This window comes from Panthera tigris, chromosome C2 (assembly GCF_018350195.1).
Source record: "Panthera tigris isolate Pti1 chromosome C2, P.tigris_Pti1_mat1.1, whole genome shotgun sequence".
Classification (NCBI taxonomy): Eukaryota; Metazoa; Chordata; class Mammalia; order Carnivora; family Felidae; genus Panthera; species Panthera tigris.
In genome coordinates, this window is record NC_056668.1 from 4,970,414 (window position 1) to 4,997,561 (window position 27,148).

The 27,148-nt window shown below is 51.0% G+C and overlaps 1 protein-coding gene and 1 long non-coding RNA gene across 2 annotated transcripts in view; both read left to right on the plus strand.

Annotated features, from left to right (window-relative positions):
* Window positions 1–1,418: 1,418 nt before the first annotated feature.
* LOC102970740 lies at window positions 1,419–3,632 on the plus strand. Its single transcript, XR_446107.2, has 3 exons — window positions 1,419–1,649; window positions 2,592–2,691; window positions 2,877–3,632. It is a non-coding gene; the product is annotated as an uncharacterized LOC102970740 (long non-coding RNA).
* Window positions 3,633–6,853: 3,221 nt separating this feature from the next.
* Window positions 6,854–27,148, plus strand: part of DSCAM (DS cell adhesion molecule) — a 763,813-nt gene continuing 743,518 nt past the window's right edge. The window contains exons 1-2 of the mRNA XM_042956621.1: window positions 6,854–6,911; window positions 7,278–7,571. Of these exons, the coding sequence (XP_042812555.1) occupies window positions 6,854–6,911; window positions 7,278–7,571 (352 nt within the window). The remainder of the gene's footprint in view (window positions 6,912–7,277; window positions 7,572–27,148) is intronic.

Here is a 27,148-nt window from a genome sequence, read left to right on the forward strand (position 1 = left end):
CCCTGTGAAGCGTTCTCTGCTTCTGAGACGCCTCTGATACCAACCTGTTTTGACCTTTTCTTATAATTCAAATCTCTAGATTCGGGAACTCTTCATTTGAAAATTAACTTGTTAGAGTGGCTATCAGCAAGGCACCTGCCTGGTTGGGAGTAAAGAAGGATTTATTTTGATGAAATGTTTACGCAGATTGAGATGAGTTGACGTGTAAGAAGGCTTTCTCCCCCTTCCATCTGGGGTCCCTTCCCATTCTTCGAATCCGCTCTGCCTCCCAGCAGGTGGATGAAATGTAGCGAAGGCCTTGGGGGGGGGGTCTTGCCTCATGTGGGGTTTCTCTTGAAACCCCGCCTTTCTTTGTCGTCATTCAGCAGATGTCCACTGAGCACTTACTACATGCTGGACACTGTTGTAGGGTTGCTGACTGCGACAGGGAAGAGAAAGACCAGGCCCCAGCCATCACAGAGGTGGATGTACCTAGGAATAAATACCTATGTGTGTAATTAAATATGGAGGGTAAATACTGCAGGGCAGAATATGCTGCGGTTTGGGGGCTTGTCAGGAAGGTTCTCTGTGGGCAGCCGAGGGAACGGTGTTTATGGAGAGGGTGGGGACGTGTTGGTCGTGTTTGAGGAGAGGCCAGGAGCCAATGTCCAGGGTGGGAGTGGGGAGGCAGCAGGAGACCTACCGCACAGAGCAGGGTGGAGGTGGCGGAGTTGGTGGTAGTGGAGGGGCACAGGGCCTGCAGCCACGGTGCGGACTGAGCGAAAGATCAGAAGGCAATGGAGAGATGTGAATGGAGCTTCCCGTGATCTTGTGTGTGTGTGTGTGTGTGTGTGTGTGTAAAAGATCATGTTGGCTGCATTACAGCGGTGGGTGTGATGGTAGAAGAGAACAGGAACGTGAAAAGCCTCTGAGAGATGGTGGTGTCCCTGTTTTTGGTCAGCGGCTCCTCTGTCCACACAGGCACCCAGATGGATCCCGGGAGTCAGCTTAGTGTCCTCCCTCTCCCGCACCTCTTCCTCCCTCTCTCACCACTCCCCCCTCCCTCTCACTACTTCCTCCCTTTCTCTGACCACTTCCTCCCTCTCTCCCTCACCCTTCCTCCTCCCTCACCACTTCCTCCCTCCCCCTCAGTACTTCCTGCCTCTCTGTCTCCACTTCCTCCCTGTCCCTCACCACTTCCTCCCTCCCCCTCAGTACTTCCTGCCTCTCCGTCTCCACTTCCTCCCTCTCCCTCACCACTTCCTCCCTCTCTCACCACTCCCCCCTCCCTCTCACTACTTCCTCCCTTTCTCTGACCACTTCCTCCCTCTCTCCCTCACCCTTCCTCCTCCCTCAGCACTTCCTCCCTATCTTTCCCTGCTTCCCCCTCCCTCTCACCACTTCCTCTCTCTCCATCACCACTTCCTCCTTCTCTCCCTCTCACCACTTCCTCCCTGTCCCTCACCACTTTCTCCTCTCTCTGTCCCCACTTCCTGCCCTCTCTTCCCTGTTCTGAGGACACTGATCCTTACCAGACATAGAGGGCTGTCCTTGGATTCAAGCTCTGCCCCTACCTGGATGTTTCTGGACCCTTCTGAGCTGAGGCTCCCCCAGCTGAAGAATGGGAATGACAGTCACGGCACGTATGTCACAGAGCAGAATTGAATTTGGTAAGCATCCACAGCACCGGACATGCCAGCACTGAATAACCACCATGATGATGGTGACGGCAGCTGTCATCGCCATCACTGGTGTTTCCGAGTTCGACGGTCTCGCCTTCCTACTGTGTCCCAATATTACAGGATGCAAATGTCTTCGTCCCAGTACCGTGGCTCTCATGGGGGTCTCAGTTGTTCTCCATCTGGACTCAGGCTAGCTTTCTGACTGTCATCCTGTGACCTTCTCAAGTCCCCTGGCCATTCTCCGCCGCGTCCCTAGCAGGGAATGCTTCCAAAGCATAAATCTGATCATAGCACTTCCTGCTTCCCATAGGTCAGTGGCTTCCGCTCACCTTCACGATGAAGTTCAAACCCTTCTCGCACCAGTTCCTCTGTTCCTGTCTCGTTTCCTGCACACTGTTCCCAACACACACCCACTAGCTGAATTAATGTGCCACCCCCCAATTACAGAGTTTATTTCATCAAATTATCGCAACTATTATCCGAATCCCCCATTGAATTGTGAGGTTAGTAGGGACAGTGTCTTAGCCACGATTTTTTTTAAATGTACAGTCAAGTGTGTAAGTGCACTAATCTTAGGTGTACAGCTTAACGAATGTTTATGTGTGTATGTATCCTTGTGACTTCCACTCAGACACAGAGAACATTTCAAGCAACCCAGAGGCTGCCTAGTGCCCCCTACCTCCCTGCTCCACACTTACTCCTCTCTGAGCTCCCGGGGACCATTCTAGCTGCTGTAAGTAGCAGGCATGCTCTGAGTATTTGCAGAAGGTGTCCGTGAGCTCAGTGGAGGAAAAAAGGGACGGCCCCCGGACACTCTTGGCCCTCTCTACCCTTTGCAGTTCTCAGACCGGAAGTATAATAGTGCCTGATTTCATTTCAACCGAAGTACCAGCTTCCAGGATCGTAAATTTACTCAGCATGTTTCTACAGGTCCGGCCTCAGACAGTAATGACCGTAGGTGGCGGTGCTCGGTGTAACCCCTATCAAACCAGCTCCCATACCTCATTTTGTCAGCTTGACAATCTGTAAGGTAAGAAGAACATATATGCTTATTTTCATTTTCCAAGGGAAGAAATCGAGGCTCCAGAGAGCCTGAAGTCCTTCTCTGGGCACCACGCGGGGGTCTCTGGTACACACAGCATGAGCAAGGGGTGTGGGGTCCATGGCCATTTCTGTCGGGACACCCTTCCCATGCCCTTTGCTTTTTGATTTCAGGCTTCTTGGGTCCTGTTACGGGGTCAGTTGTGTCTTCTCCAAACCATATATTGAAACCCTAACCCCCGGTATCTCAGAATGCAACCGTATTTAGAAGCAGGGTCGTTACAAGTTGCAGATGTAAGTAAGATGGGCCCATACTGGATTGGGATGAGTCCCTCATCGAGTATGACTGCCGTCCTTGGACAAAGAGCAGAAGAGACACGGTCACGCAGTGGGACGAGGCCACGTGAAGCTATGGGCTGGCGCGAGGCACCTACAAGCCAGACGACGGGGAGGACCGCCTGCCGGCCACCAGAAGCTGGGAGAGGCAGAAAGGATTCCCCTACAGGTGTCGAAGTAGAGCTGTGCCCACACCTTAATTTTGGACTTCCATGCTCCAGGACTGTGAGACCAGAAATTTCCGTGGCTTTCAGTCATCCGGTTTGGGCATCCAGAGGACGCTGCTGCAGGCTCCTTTGGGCAACTACTTGCCCCCTTGGTCAGAAAGGAGCGAGCCCTCCCACTGAGGCCACTGCTGACATTTGTAACCCCAAGTGCCTCCTCACCCATCCCATCTATGTGTCACCCCAGCCCCTCCTTTAGAACGTGGCTCCAATGCCACCACTAGAGAGAGACGCTCTTCTCAATCCTGCAAGAGAACATGGAGGAGAAACAGACGATGAAATCAGATGCTGCTGCCGCCGCCCCCCACCCCCACGGTCCTTGTTTCCTGTTTAGCATAATTCAAGTGGGCGAAAAGTAGCCTAGGACACTTTTATCTGTCTTGGGGGGGGGTGGGGGGGGGGGGGGGGGGGGTGGGGGGGGTGGGGGGGGTGGGGACGGGAAGACAATAACTTACAGAATGCTTTCATTTCAGGTCAGAGGTTGATTTTCAGGAGGCCAGGTGTTAACATTAAGTTGGAATACAAAAAAAGAATTCCATTGTTGGGAGAGGTTATGGAGAGGACACAGCCTCCGGTAGACTGAGGGCTGGCCCCAGGCTCTTTTCCCCTCCACCTGCCCCGCCCCCCCAAGCACCTTCAACGAAACATCCTGGAGCGAGTAAGGGGCAACTGAGACCATCTGGAGGGTACCCGGAGCTGGATCTCTTCAAGGCCTCTCTGTAAACTTTTAGGATTCTGGAAGGCAGGGGGAGATGCGGTCCTATGCAGGGGAGGGCAAGCCTCCCATGTAAGTTGCCTTGTTTATTGCACCTGGGGCAGACCCGCTGAAGCAGCCGGTCAGTTTCCTCAGCCTCCCCTTGCCAGGCCACGTGCAGGGTGTCACTTTCAAGTTTCACCCTTTAGAACTCCCAGAACTCCTGATGGGGGTTTTGAAATAACACAAGTTAAAACCGAAGTGTATCTGGTCAAGTTCCTGGTGTCTGCTTGATCAGGGTAGAGCACCCCCTTCCCCCTGATTCAATTTTGCGTCTTGACATCTTAATGGAACCGGCAGGCTCAGCTAGATTGCCATTTCCCTCCAAAAGACTTCTCCAAGGGTGAGGGTGAGTATTCTCTTTCTCTTCTGAATTTCCACATAGCGTAATGTGTACGTATCTTAGAGCAGGCTTCGCTTGCTCCCTGCATTACAGATCTGCATTCCGCTTCACAGCTGTTTCCTGGGTGTGTACACGTGCCAGGCCTCGGGGACAGCTTCCTAAGCAGGAGAGATAACGGCGCCTCCGTTCACGGAGCTCACAGTTTTGTGGTATATGTGTGTTTTTATTTTGAAATATGTTCTAGAAGTCTTTGTGGGAAGAGCTGCTCTGTTAAGCCTATTCTAGATCACTACTAACCTGGTCAATCTGGGGCAGGTGTGTTAGATAGACCGCCACAGACCCTTCATTGGCCTCCTGGGGGTCAAATCCCAGGCATTTGCACTGGAGTCCTGCCTCCCAGAAGGACCTGCACTTGGGGTTAAATGCTCTGCAGTTGCCATCTTGAAATGTTCATTGCTTTGAACAATTATGTTGATTTGGCATTTATGCCTCCTGTGCTATCCTGCCACCTTCGCAGGAGGGGTTCTTGCCTACCCACTCCCTCATTGCCGTGGTGCCCTGGGTCTTGACCAGGCTCCTCCCCACCCCATCCTGCAGCCAGTGCCATCTGGGTAATGTGAGAAGAGGAGGTCTGGATGCTGTCACCCTCAGTGTGCCTGGTAGGGGCCTTGGGTGGGCACGCAGGGAGTGTTGAGGCTGCGCATGCAGATTGCGTGGTATTTTAGGGGAGGTCCTAGCGGGGACTGCCCCTGCCCCAGGCTGCCCTTGCTGGGGATACATTCCACAGGTGACCTGACCAGGGCCAGACTCTCACCGCCCCTGATCCGGCTACAAGTGCTTCCGGGCTTGCAGACGGAAGCCCCTTGAGAATCTTCTATCTACTGTGCACCGGGGCAGTGGCCTGTGGGAAAGGCAGGACCCTGCTGGGGGCACAGTGCATTGGCCCAGTGGAGGGTGGTAGATGGGAGCTCCTGGGGCTGTGCTGAGTCACACGCCCTTGCGGCCCTTGCTGGGGGACCATTCCCAGGCCCGAGGGAGCAAGGCATTACATAGGAAATAAAAACCACCACGACCGGTCGAGAGAGACTGAGAAACAAAGGGAAAAGTTTCATATTTTAGTCTTTAATAGCGATTCTTTCCCTTTTGAAAAAGGCACTCCCCGTTTTCATTTTGCACGGGATCCCAGCCCCAGCCATAGCCGTGCCATGATTTATTACAGGGACCACACAGGCTAAGGAGACGCACAACCACACGAGTTAGGAGCCTTGGGAATGTTCGTTCTGCACGTGACAATAACCAGGCACAAGCCGCACCTCAGGTAAGTGGCCAAATGGTGCTCTGATGTCTGATCCCAGTGCCTGAGCGCCTGACTGTGAAGGCGGAGAGGAGCCTCACACATGGCCGGTGTGCAGTTAGCATTCTGTGCACTGAATGAATGGGTCGAGGAGCTGGACGTGGGAACAGAAATCACGCCCTCCCCTGCCCTCCCGGACTGCATTTAGGAGAGCCCGGTGAGCGAGCACCCCACGGGTGCAAAGCCGGAGGACCCCCGGGGGCCGGGTAGGGCAGGGCTGGGCCTGCGGTCCTGAGTGGGCGGCAGCACGTGACCACCTGCAGCTGCAGAGCAATGGCGAGCGCGCAGCATCACTGGCTCAGCTGGCCCTTCCTCCCACACAGGGCCTGGCCATCTTGTGCCCAACTCTGGTAAAGCACCATTTTGTTTCTGCCTCACCATTTGCTTTTCCTGTTATTTTGCGAGCCGTTGTAGGTGTGCTTATCTCTCCTTTTGCATATGGAGGGAACCGTGGGGCCCACTCGTTTCCCATGAGCCCACCTCCTCCACCCCGGACGCTTCTCGTCCTCAGGCCTGATTGCCCTGTCCCTGAGCATTCTACCTTGGATCCGAAACTGGGGTGCATTCCAGCTTGTTTTGTTTGTTTTTTGCAAAGTGATGAAACATGGGTGCATGTCCCTTTTAAGGCTTTTATTTTAATATTGTGACTTCAAGAACCATACAGAACACTCAGGAAATATAATCATACTGGCTTTTCACACTAACGTGGAAGGGGTTGTAGGTTTGGAATTACTCAAATTACCACCAATTTTAATCAGGCTTTTTTTTTTTTTTTTTTTTTTTTTTTTGCACCATCCAGAGAGCAAAATTAGAATTGCCTGTGTTTGTGTTCCACAATGTATTTGAGATAATTAAACATTAGCCCGTGAAACCATCGAGATCATTATAGGAGCAGGAAGGATTTGGAGGCGGCCTTTTCCCTCCGGGCAAATGAGCTGGACTTTTAGGAGAGTAAATACGAAATCTGAATCCGGCTGCACATTTTACTAAAACGGCTAACATCTCATGGTCACCTCTGCCTAGCTGGCAGGCCTCCGGAATAGCCACCCCCGGCCGTGTCTTATTAGCAACCTGCAAGAAAATAACTAAAAATAATCGGCCGTTGAAACGATTATTTAAGCCTCTAAGAAACGCATCCTGATGACTGTGCGTGACTGTGTGGTGGCCGCGCTCTCGTCGCTCCTGCCTCTCCAGTCCGGCTCCACTTCTCCGCTGCTGCTTTAAGACTGCAGAGCGCCCCAGCGGCCAGAGGCAGGGGAGGGGGTCCCCGCTCGCCTCCGCGCCGCTCGCTCGCTCGCTCGCTCGCTCCGCGCCCGCCCGCCCGCCTCCCAGGCAGGGAAGGTTAGCGAGGGCTCACTGCGATTCGGGCCGCGGGAGAGGAAAGATGAGCCTGCCCGCCCGCCTGCTGCCTGGATGTGGAGGCTGAGGGCCGGCGCACGGGAGGCCGCTTGCTGCGCAGTCGGGGCGCCGGGTGCCCGGGATGAGCTCACGCCCGCGTCTGCGGCTCCGTCCACCTGCCGACCTGCCGGCGGCCCCCTGAGCTGACGGCGCACCTGGGCTGCAGCCCCGCCGGCCCGCTCTGGCCGCAGCGTTGGGCGCGGCGCCCGGGAGCAGGTGTGCAGGAGCGCAGCGCGCGGCGAGCGCAGCCCTCGCCCCGGAGCCCGGCCGCGCCGCGTGCCCGGGCGGCTCGGCAGCAGCGGCGGCGGCGGCGGGCGGGCGGCGGCCCCCGGGCAGGTGGCGAGCGAGCGGAGCCGGGCGGAGCGCGGGGGGCGAGGCCGGCGCGTCGCTCGCGGGAGGCCGGGGAGCAGCAGGGGCATGTGGATACTGGCTCTCTCCTTGTTCCAGAGCTTCGCGAATGGTGAGCCTTTCGGTTTGTGGTCAGTTTCCTTGCTTGTATTGACCGGAGTGTGGGGGGCATCGGATGCATGGGGGGAAGTCTTTCCCTTCTCCTTCCCCCCATCTGTGCTTAAACTGTCATGCGTTTCTGTCTTTCTTTCTTTTATTTAATATTATTTTTATTTCTTTTGGGAGGAGAGGAGGCAATGTAGAGAGGCGGGGGGGGGGGGGGGGGGGGAATTGCTCTGTAATCATTTAAAGGAGCTTACCTAGCAAAGTGACAGCTGCGAGCTAACTCCAGGGCTAGATAGCTACCTCATTCAGAATAAACCAGGTTTGGCGAGAGGAGGAGAGAGGGGAGATCGCCACTTTGACACATTACAACCTCAAAGGGACATGACATTCCAAGTGTGGGCAGGTGGGGGGTCAATTAAGAGCGGCTGGCTTCGCATTCAGAGCTTTTTGAGCTTTTAAAACATGTGCTTTAAATCTGCCACAATTCGTCTCCGGCAGCACTGAAGCCTTTAAGAAAGATCTGTCCTTCCTCCCCCCTCCCCCCGCGGTAGTACATCTCCCTCACAGTCATTTATGTAAAATTATGCACTCCTAAGCATTACATCATCTGAGCTGTTGACAAATTTTTAAAAACACCTGTATAGTTGCACAAATGACATCAGCGAATATTGTAAAGAGGTTCCTTTCCTCGCGCCCATCAGTGTCACATTTTGAGATGCTTTCTTCCTGGGGATTCGAAAAGCTATTGCTCTTGCCTGAGTCAGACCCAGTTAGTAAGTGTGCCTGCACCTTAGTTTGCCCGTCGCTGTGTAAATATGAACTTACATGTATGAATGGCTTCCTCTCACTTGGGAACTAAGGGAAACTGTCCTCATTTGGTATTGCCCGGGAGTAGTTACAGCTTCAATTCCCGTTCCAAATTTTGGAACACAAAGCTGCATCAAATGTATGACTTGCTGACAGTGAAAATTAAACCATTAAAGCAGAATCCCCTGCCCAGGAGACACAGAGGGTGGGGGTGGGGGTGAGGGGGTGGGAAGGAAGAAAGAAATCTCACCCTTGTGAGAAAATACCAGAAGCCAAGGGGAGGCTCTCAGATTTTCTTGAAAGATGCACACGGGTGCGTTTTCTGTGCTGTCTAGATAGTGTCTAAATCATCCCACTGACAGGTCAGAGGAAACACAAGAAACTTTGTAAAATTAATAATACAAAAAAAAGGCGACTGAGAACAGGTAGAGAAGAAGGCACTCCTGAAATTAACAGGGAAATGATGCTTTGCTCTCTGATATAACCTACAGCAAAGTGTGCACAACTTTCATTTGGAGGTTTCCCAGCAGGCGAGGATTGCAACAAGTTCTGACATGACCCCATCTTTCCCAGAGGGCACTCTCCCGCTCCTGCAGCCTCCTGGGAATTTACCTTGGGGGAGAGATCTGCTGTAGCTAATGTGTGCTGATGCATCAGGAAAGTCGGCCCTTTATGCTGCTCTGCTAATGTGAACCAGGAGAAGACGTAAAAAATGCTCACATACATGTCCCTGTGCCTCAGAGCCTTGACGGCCTGTCTCACCTGTCAGGGCGTACCTCTCCGGACTCCTGGGAAAGGTCGGGATCATAGGATGAAATAAGGTTTCCATCCTGTGGGGAAATACGTGTTTCAGGATGACAGACGACTTTGTGCTTCTGAGTGTCAGTCAGTCCCTGTTTTACAGTTTTACAGTTAGAGGTGACAGAAATAGTGTGGAAGAATTTCTGGAACAGTCTCTGATGCAGGGATTCTATACATGCGTATGACTTTTAAAAAAATCGATCTCCATACTGAAATGATAAGAAAATCATAGTGAGACAATTGTGGAAAACCTCAAATGTTCTACAAGGAAAATCTATGCAAAGAAATGCACGCGCATTTTGAGCCCTATCCTCTTACACCTTTTTCAAGACCTTTAGGGTTGATTGATAACCACCTTATTGGCTCTGTAATGAATGCAGGTAGATTTCACAATATAAGGGTGCATATCAAATGAATATTGGATGTGGCTGTATTACGTGGTCTGACGCTATCTATCAGAAGGCTGTGGAACTCTTATATAAAAATGGCCCTCTCTTTTTATGACCAAGCATTCAAAAAAAAAAAAAAAAAAAAAAAAAAGGCCTGACTGTAGAGCTTTGGGCTCTTTTATTCGGCGGCGGGGGGGAGGAATTAGCTTTAAAGAGTTTCTCGATGAATGATGTTCAATGGATACTGTGCAAAAAGGATCATAAAATACACAGTCATGTGAAAATAGAGTATGAGTCCAAATTGGAATGCTCTCTGTTCAGAGGACCACATTTCAAAAATGTGAAATTAAATGGTTCCTACCCATCTATCTGAATGAGACTTTAAAAAAAAACAGGATTTTTTTTTTTTTTTAACAACTATCATAGTTTGGTCTACCTTAATTTCAAAAAATTCCTGAATGTGTGTGATGAAAGATCTGTGAATTTTAATACCTAAGCTGATTACCACTAGGCCTCAAATAGCAAAATGTCTGACAGGATTTACACAAATATATTTGTAAAGGATTATGCAGTTTGATAGTCTGGGGTGCTAACAACATCAGAACCCCACAGTGCATTTTACCAGTAGACAATAGCGTTTTTCCCGCTGATGTAATGCGGTGCACATGTATTTCTTAGCGAAGGCACGGTTGCTGGAGAGGCTGCAGACGGTATTTTGGGTGAAAAATAAAAGTGAGCGAGCAGTCCCTTCATGGGTTAAACGCTTGAATGAATTACCTCACCTGATCAGGTGCTGTCATCATGTTTAAAGCCGTCAACTTGCTCTGCAACGTTCTGGAAATACTCACCGGAGACCTTCCGTTACAGTGTGAGGAGACGGGGTCCATATCTGTGCAGACACACGTCCCTGGATGGCTCTTCAGGACAGGATCACACTGCATTGTGCTTGGCCACAGTTTCTCTTGGTTTTAACCCCCCAGAGCACATTGTAGTTTAAGATTCCTGTTAAAAGCAGGAGCAGGCCTCTGGATAAGCTGAATAAGGAACAGTGAGCATATTTATTGCATAGAATACATTTTTGCTAGTATCTTTGCGTCTCTTTATGTACACACGTGTCCCTGACATCTTTTCCTGAGCCGTGGAGTCTTGACCTTTGTGGCTTTGCTGTTTTCACAGAGCTCGTGGAGATTACAGGAGGTGGGTGCTGGGAGAGAGACAGGTGCTCATCAGAACAAAAGTAGGGTGTCAGCCCCTTCCCGGCATCACGGGCTCGTCTCGACAGGATATTGCATGCTGCGAACTGGGCATTTTATTTAAATTTAGGAGCAGGCCTTTGTGAGTACAAATGCACCTTGAGACCTTTCAAAATGACTTTTATTTTATTCGGGTAAATAGACGTAAGTAAAGTGTCGCCAGGTGAATAATTTCAGGGCCTCCTGCCCTCCTCTCCTTCCCCTGTTTTTATTAAGCAGGTTCAAATTCTATCTCAGAATTTCAGAGCTCATCTAAAATTTCTAGGTCTCTTAAGCTGTGTGCCCCTGCCAGATGCCCTCTGTAGGAAAACAAAATGCCATGCAGACCTTTAATAAATGGCAGCCCATCCTTCTCGACTCTCTCCTGGATGCCCCTTTGGTGTCATGGCAGTTCATTGCTGCCCCCGGGGGAATCAGGGGCCCGCTGGGCAGGAAAGGGTTCCATATACAGAGGTGCTGGTAGGGGAAATAATGTTGACCAAAAAAAAAAAAAAAAAAAATCCCTAATTCCTGGACCTCCACGTAGCTATCAAAGTGTTCTATCATTGATACGTCTGAGATGGGATGCAGTGAGGCTTTCCTGAAGACACTCCATGCAATGTGCGTTGAAACTCGATGTAAGAGGGCCGAGAGAGAGAGAGAGAGAGAGAGAGAGAGAGAGAGATGGGGAAGGTCATTTTATAAGGAGAGACCTATGAACACAGCAGGAGACTAGAAATTTCTGTTTGACAAATTAAAGAATGGATTTCTCAGTGGATGCATTTACAGAATCGATGGCATCCGAATTTCACAAAATGAGCTGAATTCTCGGGGTGAGATCATGAATGTACCTCATCAATAATGAATAGGCAGTGAAAATGATACATTTAGCGTCAGGTTAGGCAGGGCAGCGGCAGCGTTTGCGTGGCGTGCGTGTGTGCGGGGCGCAGCGGGCAGAGCGCACAGGGCCCTGGGGCGTTTCTCGTGCACACCCGCCGCGTCTGGGCATTTTCTCGGCTGCTGCGCGCGGAAGTGCACGCTGGCTCCTGGTGACCGGCTCCCTCGGCAGGCCCCCGGGAGGGAGAGAGGTGCTGGTACCTGCATGTCAATTGTGTCCCCGCCATAGGACACTAGTGGGCGGCAGACCTCGCAAGACTGCTGCAGCCAGCCTTCCTCGGCAGAGCAGGCAAAACGGCCGCCTCCGGGGAAGCTCTGCCGTGTGTGCGTGGCGATCGGAGGCCCTCCTCCCCGCGGTTTCTCCGGTTCCAGTGCCCAGACCCCCCGTGGCACGGTGCACTTGCCCGGGGGCAGTGCGCAGGCTGTGGCGGGGAGGCGGTGTCCGGCCGCGGTTTGTTGCCGGTTTTACAAAGGAAGACCGCGCTCGTTCTTTTGCAGCGCTTTCCTGAAACCTAGAAGGTGCCCGGCGAGGAAGGTGCATTTGCATAGCCCCTTCCAAACTGGCGGGGGAGCCCGGCCCAGGCGTGTGTGCGTCTCCTCCTGGAGGTGGCGGCTCCGGGAGCAGCCCCGCGCCTGATTGGCTGACCTTCCAATGTCATTCCAGGAGGCCCTGCTCGCTTCTCCTCCCGCTGCTGGTGACAGGGGTGATGCTGCCGCTCCTCTGCAGTCCGGCTGTCTCACTGCCCTGCCTGCGGGACTCTGCGGCCAGGAACCCCCTCCCCCGGCCCCCCCCCCCCCCCCCGGCTTCCCCACCCCCACTCCCCGGGCAAATTGAGCAGCACCTGTTCACCTGGACCAGGATTAACTCTTCACCTCCCCGAGAGCCAGGTCCCCCCCGCCCCCCGATTTGTGTTCTTTCCTTTAGTGTTTTGAAAATAGAAAATTCAGAGTTGTGTTTCCCTCCCTGAGTTTATGGGTTAAGATAAGACGGGCATGGAAGATTCCAGCAACCCCACATGTACTCAGTTTGTGGGTGCAGCCCACAGGGTGCCTTCTGCAGGTGACACCATCCACGAAGGTGGCAGGAGGGAAGTGCCACGGAGCGGGTAGATTATTGGTTTCCGGTTCAGAAGTCAGACAGCTTCTGGCCAGGATGCTGGGCAGGGCTGGATGCAGAGACTTCCCCCATATAAGTCCTTACATTTAACATAGAACCTTGGACGTTCCCTCCACGGTGTCTAGGGCAGCAGATAACTTTATTCCTTTGCTGCTTATGTGGCTAGTGACTGTGTCCTCTCTAGAAGGTGAGACTCATGCAGTGCTCGAGTGTGTCCTTAGACACCCTGTGCTGAGCATGTGCACAGAATGGGTGGAAATAGATGTTGGCTGACCGGAAGGAGGCCCAGATGATGGGCAGGGCCCTCCTCCCATTCCCTCCTCCCCTCCTCCCCTCCCCTCCCCCCCTCCTCCCCTCCCTTCCCCTCCCCTCCTCCCCTCCTCCCCTCCTCCCCTCCTCCCCTCCTCCCCTCCTCCCCTCCTCCCCTCCCCTCCTCCCCTCCCCCCTCCCCCCTCCTCCCCTCCCCTCCTCCCCTTCCCTCCTCCCCTTCCCTCCTCCCTTCCTGTCTGCGCCCTTCTCTCCTGTCCCCACCTCACCCTTCCTTTGCTCCTTCTGGGCCCCTGTCTCTAAACCATTGTGAGAAAGGTACCTAAGTCACCCTGAGGATTCCTTGGCTCCTGCCATCTCGTTCTGACACACAGACCTGATGGCTGAAGAAGCGTTTATTTGCTAGAAATGCGTCTCGGGCATTTTCTGCTCTTTACCGAAATGGATTCACATCTGGAGTACGTGGTGGGACTCCATCACGGGGTCATTATGGTGATGCAGCTGTTTGAGGTGCTCTTCCTGGTGTGGATTGGGTCAAGTGTCACAGAAAGTAAGGTTACAAACGCCGGCCCCCCTTGTTCTCGAGCGAATGCTGCTAAGTGCACGATTCAGAAACCCTATACGATGTTTACTGCCCTGTTGCATTCTGAAAGCCCGTCAGAAGCGTCGGATCCACACAGAACTTTCCCTCGGGATTCTTGGGAATTCATTTCTTCATCAAAGGGCCACCCAGGACATCAAAACAAAGCTCAGTGTCTTAGGCCTTAATTGACTTAAAAAAAATCACATTATTTTCTTAAGTGTCCCACTGATTTCGGAGTTTCTCAGCATTATCTCTCTTTTTTTCCTTTCTCATTTTGCAGCAGTTGGTTGCTTCCTCAAAGTAGCATAAAAGGAATAGTTTTATTCATTATTGAAATTTCAACTTCTCTTTAAACGAAAGAATCACGTTGGGTGTCCCGGTGTACAATATTTATTATCCTTTGATATCGGGAGATCGGTATTCTGTGTTGATCAGTAATTACAGTATTTAAAAAAAAGTCATTCAGGTGGACGAATTTTTGGTTTTGTAGCCCCCCTGGATTATATAAATGTATATCCCAGGTCAGCAGAGGGGAGAGAGAGGGGGTCGACAAGATATTTGTTGAGGTAAGAGGAAGGAAGGGTCTCCCGCGCAGCAGAATGACAGAGATTAATAAATCTTGCTCGCATCCCTATTTAAGTTATTTTTACGCAGACAACAGTGAGTAAGATTTAAGAGTGAGCCAGCAGTCCTATTTATAGAAAGCCGTTTTTAAATGCAGTGGTGGAGACAGTGAAAGAAAGTGCTGAAAACGTGAGAGATCACCTCCATTCCGAATGCCGGCTTCCTCTAACTTCCCAGCAGGGTGCAGAATTTTTGGAGGAGACCAAAAAAGGCATCTCAGCCCTTGCTGAAGTACTGGGAAACCGCTTCGGATGCTGCGGAATGTTCTAGAAATGCTCTGAGGGTTTAAGACCGTGTCTGATTCGGGGGGTGGGGCGGGAGCCAGTGTATATACTGCTTGGAAACTGGGCCTGGGTAGGTCTGGGGGGTGGGTAAGGGGACGATGCGGAGCGGGCTGCATGGCCACAGATACTCATTGGGCGGCGTGCGTCGCCTCTCTCGCGGATGGTCAGCTGCAGAAAGGGAGAGGGTTGTCTCCGCGTGTGTGTTTGTGGCAGAGCAGTTAGTGAGAGAAAGGTTCGGATGTAGGGTCTTGTGATTATCACAAGTTCGTCCATGTTACCTAAGTTCTGGAGATTTAAATTGTGCTGTGCACTCCTCTAAATGGTCAGTTGAGATGGGCAGGCCAAGTCACCACCAGCTGATTGACTGACGTAAATGTCACCGGACAAAGAAAGAACACACCTGCTCTTAAAAATGATGTCGTCTTGGGGTGCCTGGGTGGCTCAGTCGGCTAAGTGTCCGACTTCGGCTCAGGTCATGATCTCACGGTTCGTGGGTTTGAGCCCCGCGTCGGGCTCTGTGCTGACGGCTCAGAGCCTGGAGCCTGCTTCGGATTCCGTGTCTCCCTTTCTCTCTCTCTCTGTCCCCCCCATCTCAAAAATAAATAAACATTAAAAAATAGTTAAAGGGGCTGTGGGTGGCTCAGTCGGTTAAGCGTCGGACTTCAGCTCAGGTCATATCTCATGGTTCATGGGTTCGAGCCCCGTATCAGGCTCTTTGCTGACCACTCATAGCCTGGCGCCTGCTTCGGATTCTGTCTCTCCCTCTCTCTCTGCCCCTCCCTGCTTGTGCTCTCTCTCTCTCTCTCTCAAAAATAAATAAACATTAAAAAAATAAAAAAAAATATTAAAAAGGATGAAATAGTCTTCCTTCCTACGACTGCATCTGTTTCTTGTAACATTTTGGTTTTTCTAGTCCCAAGTGGGTTGTCTTTTCTATTAGGAGTAGAACTCTTTTTTTTTTTTTTTAAATAAAAAGTCTTTATTTTACTTTTTAAAGAACTTATTTATTTAAGTTCAAGTTAGTTGATATACAGCGTAGTATTGGCTTCAGGAGTCAACGCAGCGATCCATGACTTCTATGCAACACCCAGTACTCATCCCAACAAGTGCCCTCCTTGGGAGGAGAACTCTTTTTTTTTTTTTTTAATTTTTTTTTTAACGTTTATTTATTTTTGAGACAGAGAGAGACAGAGCATGAACGGGGGAGGGGCAGAGAGAGAGGGAGACACAGAATCGGAAGCAGGCTCCAGGCTCTGAGCCGTCAGCCCAGAGCCTGACGCGGGGCTCGAACTCCCGGACCGCGAGATCGTGACCTGAGCTGAAGTCGAAGCTTAACCGACTGAGCCACCCAGGTGCCCCAAGGGAGGAGAACTCTTAAATTTGCATGGAAATACTGCTGGTTTACAGGTTGTAAATCTGAACAAAAGCCACGTCCTGACCTACCCCTGAGCCAGATGCTGTGAAAAGCATTTGCCTTTCATCTTGTGAAGAAGTCTCTGTAAAATGGGCCATTTTGTAGCCAGCGTCTCCAGACTACATAATGGCCACATTTGCTGAGGTGATAAAGAGATTTGAAGCCTTTAATTACCAATTTTGATTGATGTGAGCCTTGTCTCTTTTATTATTGGGATGAGGAACCAGGAAATGGCTTTAAGCTTTATTTTACACAGAATTTAAGCGATTCTTGTTGGTGCCCGCTGTGCACAAATGCAGCGAAAGCTTACAGTTTTTTTCTATATTATGCAAATTCTCCAATTATTGGCTACTTTTGCAAAACTACAGTGGTGATAACGCTCCCAGTGAAGATCCTGATGACCTCGGGGTCCCCGAGTGCCCTCTGCATCCTCATGGGACCTCCATGAGGCTCACGTTAAACTGAGACTAGAGCCTCCCAGAGGCAGGATGCTTATGGAGGGACCAGGCCGTGTGAAATGGCCGATGGCGGTGGGAGACCCTCACCATTCATGCCTCTTCCTAACCTTGAACGAAGCACTGATGTACCTTGTGAAATCCCCATTCACTGCATGAACTTCAGGGTGATGGGAACATTTCTGTGATTATGTCCGAAGACAAAAGCAAAGCACGAGGATAATGAGAACCACCGCATTCCTATGTGTTTTAAAATTGTATTCCTTTTTTTTTTTTTTTCCTACATAAAGGACCTGAGTTATAGCGTGGAAACTTCTGAGTAAACATATTTTTCTCAATCGAGAAACCTGAGATTCATTTCTTCTCTCCGTGGTGGCCTGATTTGATTTTGGGTTCCCATGGGACCCCAAAACCCCCAGATCCCAGCCTGCTTCATTACAGTGTTTGTTTCTCAGTATTGGCTATAGAGCATTTTTAATAACTTGATTTGTAGCTGCCAGGGTAGAAATAACAATGCTTGGTAATATTACGTGTGAGACTTCGGGGTGAGCTAAAGACCCCCAACCACAGTGGCAATTGGCTCTTGCAGACGACTGGGCAACTTGACCGAGAGAGGGCACCGGGGTTATTCTGTCATCCACCTTGGACCTTGCCATTGCTGTGCCTGCAAAGGGCAGTCATTTGCCCATCTGGTGGCCAGTGAACAAGAAATGCATAAAAAATCATTCTAAGAAAAAGAATCATTCTCTCGTAAATTATTCAGGTCGGTAGAACCCAAGTTAGCAGACTCTGGTACCTTGACATGAGAGCAGAAAGCAAGAGGGAATAATTTCCAGATGTGTGCGTGCGTCTTACGATCCACCAGAATCAATGCCTATTAAGCCTTTGGTGGCTACTGTTCTACAACAGACTTGATGGATATTTACGTAGAAAACCGGGAAGAAAAATTTTGGCCTACACGTGATGTTGGTATTTGTCGTGGCTACTTACTTTGATCCGTGGTTCCTCTGTGTCTTGTGGCATCTCACATGACCAGCCACGGCCACCCACCTTGTTATTAATGGTCACAAGAGACCCCTCTTTCTCCCCCTTGCCCTGTCGCTGATGAGGGGAGTGGGAGGATCTTCTTTAGGCTTCTGCGGCATCAGGTGCTTAAAGGCAATGGGAGGAAAGGTTACGGGAAGACCACGAATATGGAAGAAGGGGCTGCACCAGCCCCCGTGTCAAGATAACAGGAATAGACGGGGAGGAAGGAGGATACGGGCTGCCTCCAGGCCGCAGTCTGTTGACATCTTGGGTCTTGTTCTAGTTAACGTGTCTCCTTCTGGATCTTCTCAGCTAAGGATCAAGGCCGTTGGTTCTCAGTGCCCATGTGGGCTGGGACAGGGAGGAAGAAGTTACAGAAATTTCCTGGAGGGTTTTTCCCCTCACGAGTCTCATACTGGAGATTCTGATGCCAGCACCATTTTGGGAATGGGCCATAATTGGAAGAGTTCCTCAGGTCTCCTTCCAGTGGGTACCTTTGCCATCTCTCCTCCACCCCTATAGGCCCCCAACTTTGTGCAGAAGCCTCAGATAATAGTTGATATGGTCTCCCAGCTCCGACCACCAGGGAGTCTGGTTCTGCAGCCCTGGGGAATGTATGGTTTGGGAAACTGCGTTGTTTTTCTGATGTAGGTGGCCCATAATCCACCTCTGGAAAACACCTACTGGGCAAGGGGCTTCCCGGCCCGTTTGACAGAGGGCCAGACACGAGCTAGAAAGCCAACCCAATGAAATTCCAAGAGGACCTCAATTCTTGGGGAACTCTGTATTGAGTAGTGATTCCTTGGGGGGTGGGATGTGTGGGGTTACGTAGTCACTGACTACATATGGTAATAGGGATTTGGGCAGGTTTAGGGAGAGTTGCAGTAGAAGCTGGTGACAGGGAAGCACTTGCGTGCGGGGAGGTGTGATCCCACCAGGGACACTTCTAATTTGCATTCTGGTAGCTGGAGAATCATTTATGGCTATATCGAATCTCTGTTAGCATCTAAATGTGGATATGTGTGCATATATACGTGTGCCATTTTTTCAGATTGTTTGAGTTCATTGGCTGTTCAGGTTCATTGCTAGGTATGCGCTTTGCTTACGGACTTGGTTCCGTTGTGTTCTCACACTGACCCCCTCGTTGCAGCTGGGGTCCTAGCAGGGAAGCCTTTTGGAACCTGAATGTAGCACCACAGCTCCAAGCAAGAGGCCAGTAGTGTGCAACCGTCTGGGTCCCTGTATTGAGCAGTCTTGAGACATGAGCGAGAGTGGATTGAGACCGGACAGGAGAATGGATCTGTTTGCAGCATGAGGTTTTACTTCGGTGCCAAACTGGGAACATTACATGCGCCTTCATTCAAATATCAGTGCCCAAGCTCCTTCCAAAGCCACATATAAACGACTTGGGGATCGTCTGCTCTTTGGGTTCTCTTGGTCTCCGCTTCCTCCTTTTAGGCAAATGACCCCAAATTGACCGTATTTATCACATGAAGCATGTGCTGTCATGCTAAGTTGTCATGAAAAGGAAAAATGGCGTATAGGGACATATATGCATTTTTAGACCTTGTCACATGCATGATAAAATCGAGGACAATTACTGGCGGCAGGATAATCCTTTCAAAACACCGTGTCCTTGATTTTTGCACTAAAATAGACTTGAATGTGTGCCGGGGAGAGGCCTAAATTCAGAGCCTTAAAAAATACCCTTTTGTGTCCTGAGATCTTATTTTAGATAATATTAAAAATAACTTTCCCTCCTAGGCATGTTAAACAAGTTTGATGTTATAATGCTCTGGCGATTTTATTGTGATTCACCACAGAGATGATCTTTCAGAGCGGCTGTTTTGATACTTTGCTTTAGAAGAAAACGGTATGAAAGGCATAGCAGGCCGAAGAAATGGGATTTCTGCTTACTCAGAACTACACGAATTAGGGGAGACCCTGTCTCTCTACAACAATAGGTTCCTACTTCTCCATTCCTTTAAAAGGGGGGCATTGTGTTAGGAAGTCACAGGCTCTGCCCCGGGGATTTCTGGAAGAAGGAATCAGTCTAAAATAGCTCCTCGTCCCTCTCTGATCTGGAGATTTCACAACCTGCACGGTTTGTACAGACTGTTCTCTTTAAAATTTTGTAGTTGGCCTAGGTCACTCTTTCTTGATCTCTCCTCCCCCACCCCCACCCCCCGGAAAGGGCATAAATATTTCCATCATCAAGTTTAATGACCTGCGGGAGACTCACGAGTCATTGCAAATGGTTAAACACTTTCCTTAGAAAAAATACGAACGAGAGGTCGTGTGACTCAGATTTATTATTAGAATAAATCACCTTAACTCATGGAAAATATTTATTACACCCTGTAGTACGTGTTGAGTGTTTTTTTTCCCCTAGGTTCCCAGCATCTGTGTCTGTCCATAAGCACAAGCATCATTAGGGCTGGTCTGTCTAGTGGCCTAGCCGCTTTGGGCAGTGCAGTGAGCCTCCCGTAGTGGAGACGGATTCGCAGGGAACGGAGGAGCTTTCTGCATTTAGTCTCCTGTCATTATTTTCACCTTCCTCTCTCCCTCCTTGGAAACTGGAGCAAATATCAGAACTTAACGTGCACAAAACCGGAGTGTGGGAAGAGAGCCGTATTTCCCCGGGGTCTGAGGCCTTTGCTGGCTGTACAGATTTCACAGGGGGTTTGCTGTCACATGGACGGGGGTAGGGATACCTGCTGTGATCCCTCAGCTGAAGTCTGGAAGCAAGGGACAGTGTCCTTTCAGCCTGTGGGTGACCCACTCAGGGGACCCCGTGGAAGTCTAGAGATCGTTGAGTGGGGGCAGGCTGGTATTTAAATATTCTTGTAACGTGTACAGGCCTAGGCATTATGGGTTGTTGTAGAGCTCTAAACGGAGCCATGAGGTACAATTAAACTCCATGGCGCTGTTATTTTAGGCTCATTATTTTTGGCAGATGGAAATAACCCCCCCTCCCGCTTTTATGATGTGATCATTTTAAAAAGGGGTATGGTCTTGACAAATGTGTTCTTCAGTTAGATCAGTAGTTCTAACTAGGAGCGATTTCACCTCCCAGGTGACGCTGGGCAGTATCTGGAAACATCTGCACGCGTCGCAATTCTTGTGGGGGAGGAGAGGCCACTGGCCTCTAGTGGGTGGAGGCCCGGGGTGTCGCTCAACATCCTGGAATGTGCAGGACAGACACCCCCGCCTGCCATGACAAAGAATTATCTGGTCCAAAATGTCAGTAGTGCAGAGGTTGAGAAACCCTAGGTTAAACAGCATACAGCCGAGATACTACCATAGAATATCAGTTTTGTGCTTTTCTGTGGATGCTGGCCTGGCCCTGGAGAGAGAAAGCCGGAAGGGAGATGTTCTCAATCTTGGTTATAATTCCTTGGCTACAAAACTCAGAGCTGGTGATACTTGTCATTGACGAAGCTTTCTTTACGATTTGCTTTTTCTTTCTTTCTTTCTTTTTTTTTTTTTTTCTCACGAATAACAAGAAGAAAACCAAATCTGGATCCCCTTTTAGGCCAAGTCGCTAAGAGCAGGAGCACCGAGGTGTTCCTGCGGCCATTTCTCCCCTCAAGTGGTTATGCTAATTAGTGTTTGATCAGATGATTAAATTATAATTCGATTCATCCGTGCGGCGCGCTCTCGGGATGCGCGTCTCTCGCCGGGTTACCTTGCGCCCGAAGCGCCCTCCGTAGGCCCGCTCTTCCTGAAGACGTGGATTTCTGTTTTCAAAGCGCACTGCGGATCCTTTGTTGCCTGGTCAAAGGGAGAGGGGATATTTCTGTCACCTGCTCGCCTGGGGAAGAGGCCTCTGGGAAACGTGGGAAACGCGGAAACCCTGATTAGAAAGCACCAATTATTGGAAGACGTTGGATGCAGAGGATCTTGAAGGGCAGGGAGCGTGCCTGCCCCAGGGGAAGGCCGTGTTGCTCCCAAGGCTGCCTGCCAGGCCTCTTGCTCCTGGAAGGGGGGAGGGCACCTTCCCTGCCGCCTCCCTCCCCCACCCTGCAGCTGTGAGCTGCCTGTGTGCACGTGGCCCCCGTTCTCTGTGTTTATTTCAAGTGTGTATTTCCTTAAAGGAGGGTTCCACCATTTTGTTTCTGTGTGTTTCAGCTTTTAACCCGCGGCTTGAGGTGTCGGTGTTGTTTAGTGACTGCTTTTCCCCCGCCAGGCACTTTGGTCTAGGTGACTTTGAGGTTTGTCCAGGTAGATGCTTATGAAATGCCCTCTGACAGGAGGCACTTGAGGTGAATTGGAAAGAACGTGAGTGGGAGCTCCTGAAGGCCAAGCTGCTGTGAATGGATTTTGCCTCCAGGACGGGAGGTTGCCATGGCTCATTTTGTGGTTCCAGGAGATTTAGCAGTGGTTGGATTTTCCTTTATACCCTGTCACTTTTTTCTCCCATTACGTTCTTGTAATGGGGGTCGTCTGGTTACCGGAAGCATAAGTATTTGGGATACGTTTTCTTTTTCTTTTTAAGTTTATTTTATTTATTTAGAGAGAGAGAGAGACTGGGCACATGTGCATGTGAAGGGGGGAGGAGTGGAGAGAGAGGGAATCCCAAGTGGACCCCTTGCTGTTAGTTCAGAGCCCGCTGTTAGTTCAGATCCCACAAATTGTGATATCATGACCTGAGCCGAAATCAAGAATCAGAAGCTTAGCCGACTGAGCCTCCGAGGTGCCCCTGGATTTTTTTTTTTCTATCAAAATGTGTATGCGTTTGGATCTGTCCGGAACTTACAGCATTTGCATTTAGGAACAGGCCAGAAGGTGATACGTATATCACCGGCCCCACATACCTCATCCTGAGAACTACTTGGGACCACAGAATTTATGACAATATAGGGACTAAATACCTGCTTAGGTTTTCACATCTCCCCTACTCTGAAAATCTTGCACTATCATTTGTGAGAGGTTACAGTCTCTTGATTGAGTGAAATTTGGCTTGTAATTCTTCCCAATAAAAAAATGAAAGAGGAAACTCACTGAGCATCTGAAGTGTGCAGGCACTTGGCTTACTGTCTTGGGTGCACTTGCTGTGTTTCTTAATAATAATAGTGAGGATAATGTCGGTAGTAATTGCTGGCATTACTTACTGCTAAGAGGCAGGTCCTCCTTTAAGAGTTTATGGTATTTCCTGTAATGCCCGGAGCTGGGAGGTAGGCATTATTACCAGCATCATCTCCAGAAGGTGGGGTTAGATGGTTTGCTATGAGTTCCATAGCTACTAAATGGCAGGACAGGGCCTGAGCCCAGGTTGTGTACAAACCCACGCAGCTGTCGGGCTTCCGTCCATCCTTACACGGTTGAATGAGGAGGTACTTCAGTGCAAGTTTTGCAGAATAAGATGCGGGATTTGCAGATGTTGGATGTGGACCCTGGTCAGGTGGGGCCTCTTGACTCCAGGTCCCGGTTATCTCTGCGTTGGGAGCATTTTCAGATTCTCCCAACGAAGCCACACTTCCTCCTCTGACTTTTTTTGAACTTCAGAAATGATGATGTTAAGTTTCCTTTGGAAGTTGAGCAGTAAAAAGTTGTCTTGAGAGAGTGAAACATCAGATTTGAAGAATGGGTGTGTACATGGGGAAAACCCATGTACTTTCCCTTGTCAGCCTCCATTTACGTATGTGCTAAGTTAGGCAAGTATGGGACAGGTTAATTAACTTCTATCCCCTTCAAAGGTAGAGCTCTTTCGCGGTATCGTGTTCTGTTGTTGGTGTGCTTAAGAGGGACATTTATATTCCCTTCGTGTTACCTTACGCGCTGGGACCTTCCCCAGCCCCCAAATTTAGATCGCGTATCTGTTTTAAAGTACGTTACGTTTCATTTGTCCCGAACAGGTCAAGGTCAAAGTGTTAGAGTAAAACTAGTTTTTGAAGTTGGGAATTGAAGACTGGAACAGGGTGTGAGTTTGGTATCCGCCAGACTGTCGGGGAAAAAGACACAAATTAGTTTTGTGCACGCAAGTCTGCGCCTTCTCAGTGCAGCTGGATTATTTTCCTGGCTCGTCCAACGTGTCTCTGGAGTCGAGACGTTCACACTGACGGTAGCTGAGAATAACACCTGTGTGTGTACACGGTCGCCACCTCGCAGACCTTGGGTATTGGTCCCCCAGAAGACGCGACCACAGAGAGACGAGGAGATATCGGGCGTCCTCTCTACTGGCCAGGCAGCCTGGCGTTTGTGGCCAAGTATCCCTCTACAGTCCCTTTCGTGTGGCATGCGGACCGAGCCCGTGCATAATAATTGCTGATACTTACGGAACGCCGACTACGGCACCAGGCGCTGTGCTAGTAAGTGCTGGGTTGTATCATCTCCTTTCATCGCGAGTCATATCTTTGAGATACTTATATTATCCCTCGTTTTATCCTTGGGAGGAATCAAGGTGAGTCACCTTGTAAAGGTGAGTCTTGTAAAGGTGAAGAGACTTTCCAAAGTCCTATATCCGGCGAGTGGGGGAGGCAAGAACCTGCGCAGTCTGCTTCCAGAACGCGTACATCGACTACCTGCCTATTCTCACCCTTTAGGGAGCTCCTAATATTTGGGCTGGTTCCCGAGTGCACACGCTAGTGTAAGCGGCAGTACTCATCTGGAGATCTGGAAATATGGGGTGTATCACTGGAGAGTTGCGACGGGCCGGTTTAAGTTTTCTTGGAGGAAGATGCTGGGAAAATGTGGCAATGTGGGACTTTCGGGGTTGGGTTGTTTTAATCCCGTTTCTAGAATCTCAGCTCATTCCCGAATTTGGATGCTCAATTGCCAAAGTGTCACCAAGCACACACTGCCTATCTCATGCTACCAAGCACCAGTCAGCACCATCTCCCAGCCTGGAGCACGTGACCCGTGTCTCTTCATATCTATCGCGATGGCGTTCGGATTGAAAATTAAACTCTCCGAGGGCACCTGACTGGCTTAGTGGGTTGAGTGCCCGACTCGTGGTTTCAGCTCGGGTCACGATCTCACGGTTTCATGAGTTCGAGCTCTGCGTTGGGCTCTGCGCTCACCGTGGGGAGCCTGTTTGGGATTCTCTCTCCCTCTCTCTCTCTGCACCGCCCCCAGCTCCCAATCCCTCTCTCTCTCTCCCCCTCTCTCAAAATAAATACATGAACATTAAAATGTATTGGGGCACCTGGGTGGCTTGGTTGGTTAAGCGTCCGACTTCGGCTCGGGTCATGATCTCACGGTCCGTGAGTTTGAGCCCCGCGTCGGGCTCTGTGCTGACAGCTCAGAGCCTGGAGCCTGTTTCAGATTCTGTGTCTCCCTCTCTCTGACCCTCCCCCGTTCATGCTCTGTCTCTCTCTGTCTCAAAAATAAATAAACGTTAAAACGTATTAAAAAAATGAAACCCTCCAGATTTCAGTAGACGATGCCCAAAGCCTTGTCTGCTACAGCACCTGATGGCTGGCATTGCTGTGTTCTCTCCAACACGCTTTCCCTCTGATCCCTTTCACCCAGGTGCTCAGGCCTTCCTTGACTTCTCCTTGCCTCAGAGACGTTAGACTTTAGGGTACCCCCGATAAACCCAACCCAGCCTCTACGCCGCCACGCTGGGGCAGCTGGGCTTGACCAGAGGAACACACACACACACTGCTGTTCTCGTTGGTCTTGTCTTATGTTGTGACCACACACCTCAGCTGAGCCCTCGGATCTGTCCTCGCTCCCGCCTGACTGCCCCATTGCCTCCGGCTTCCGTGGGAAAACTATCTTACACCTTCTCCCTCCTCCGCGAACCTCAGACTCCCCTTCCTTCCCCGCTTCCAGTCGATGACCTTGATTCCTTTACCAAGAACCTAGAAGAATTGAGGGAGCCGCTCGGAATATCCCCTCCTCCCACACCCAGTTGATCATTCTGTCATGTCTGTACCTGCTTTGAGTTTCCCTTCCTGGTTAGTGAGGGAAGGGTTCAGGTACGGGGGCGTCTGGACACCCGACACTGGACGCGGAAACAGGTGAGGTCGACAGCCAGTCTCTGGTCGAGTACGTCCACGGCCCGAGGGCTGAAGACAGCCACACGGGGCCGGGCCACGCTCAGGAACAGACGGAGGGCGGAGCAGGCCGTGTCACGTCAAGAGCGTGAGTGCCCCCTGGTTCACACGGAGGACACACTTGGCTCGTTGAACGACTCCGGAGGTCTACAGGCTGGCAGGGAATCAAACCTTGCTGCTCAAGGATGGGCAGGAACTGTGCCCGGTCCCTCGATAAGGAGGCTTATTTGGTGGTGGGGGGTGGGTGGCTGGGGGAACTTGGCCTGTGGGAGCAGAAGGAGACGGAAGAACTACTGGCCCGGCCGTTTGTAGCCCTTCTGATTTTCCCAGGTGGGGAGAACGTTAATTTCAGGTCCTGCGCCCCGATACCCACATACACTGCCTTCCGCCCCTGATGGCGGAAGCACCCGTCTCGATCCCCCCCAAGGGCTGAGGCCTCCGTCCGAATCCAGAGTCGCAGCGTCTCCCATGCACTCAAGAACCTTGGCTTCACATCCGTGATCTCACTCCCTGGCACCTCCCGATTTCCCCTATCTTCTGGGTTGTGTGCCACACGACGTTCTCTCTCCCATAAACACGCCAGCACGTGGAATACACCAACTGATACACCGGTTCCCCCCCCGCCACTCCCCTCACCTACCTCCTTTATCTGACACTGTTGATTGAAAAACTACCCAGAAGAGTTGCGATTACCAGTACTTGTCCCACGACTGGAGCGGGGATTTGTTTCAGTGTCCAGCCGCCACAGAGCGACGTGACGTCCCGCGGGACCTGGCTAGCACACAGGTGGTTGTGCACGCGACTCGGTGCGCGGTTTCCACGGCGCTTGGAGCTGCGTGTACCCCTCTGGCCGGGATCAGAGGCGGCCCACACGCTCTGGGACCGTGTGGCATCTCGGGGTCACACGAGGGGCGAGTCCTTGCAGGTCTGCGGAGGGCCGTCTGAACCCCCCCCAGTGCCTCCATTGCTCAGTCTCTCAAACACGATCCCATCCGTGTCGTCTCCCAAGCTCCACGGAAGCTGCTTTGCGGGGGTCGCCGCTGACCCCCGTGTGTCTGGTCTCGCCTCGTGAGACCCTCTGCAGCCTTTGACAGAGGAGGCCCCCCTCCTTCTCGAGGCACCTTCCCTGGGATCCTGGGTGCCCTAGTCTTTAGGTTTGTCTTTGCGTCTCTGGGTTCTCCTTCGTGTTGTCTTTGCTAACTCTCCTCTCCAGTCAACGCCAAGGGCTGGGATACCCCACGGCTCCGTTCGCAGCCTCCCCTCCCCATCTATGCTTACTCTTTCTGGGATTTAATTAAGGCCGAGGCACAAAATACCATCTGAATGCTGATGACGTGCTCGTTCGTCTCTCTGTCCGTGGCTTCCCCTCTGAGCTCCCATCCAGACCCTCAGATCCAGTCGCCTACCCACCATCTCCCCCTGGAGATCCCGTAGGCGTCTCCAGCTTTGACCTAACACGGAGCTGCTAGATTTTTCTCCCCGCGTCGGCTCCCGTCCCAGGTCTTTGTCATCCTCACTGAGCACGGCTGTTCATCCACTGCTCAGGAGCGAGCCTGGCTCAGGATGGAGTCACCCTTGACTGCCGTCTTTCCTCCCTGACTCCTGTGCAAACCACCAGTAGGTGCCAGTGACTCTACCTTCAGAATACGACCATTTCGTGGCCACCTGAGGGGCTCAGTCAGGTG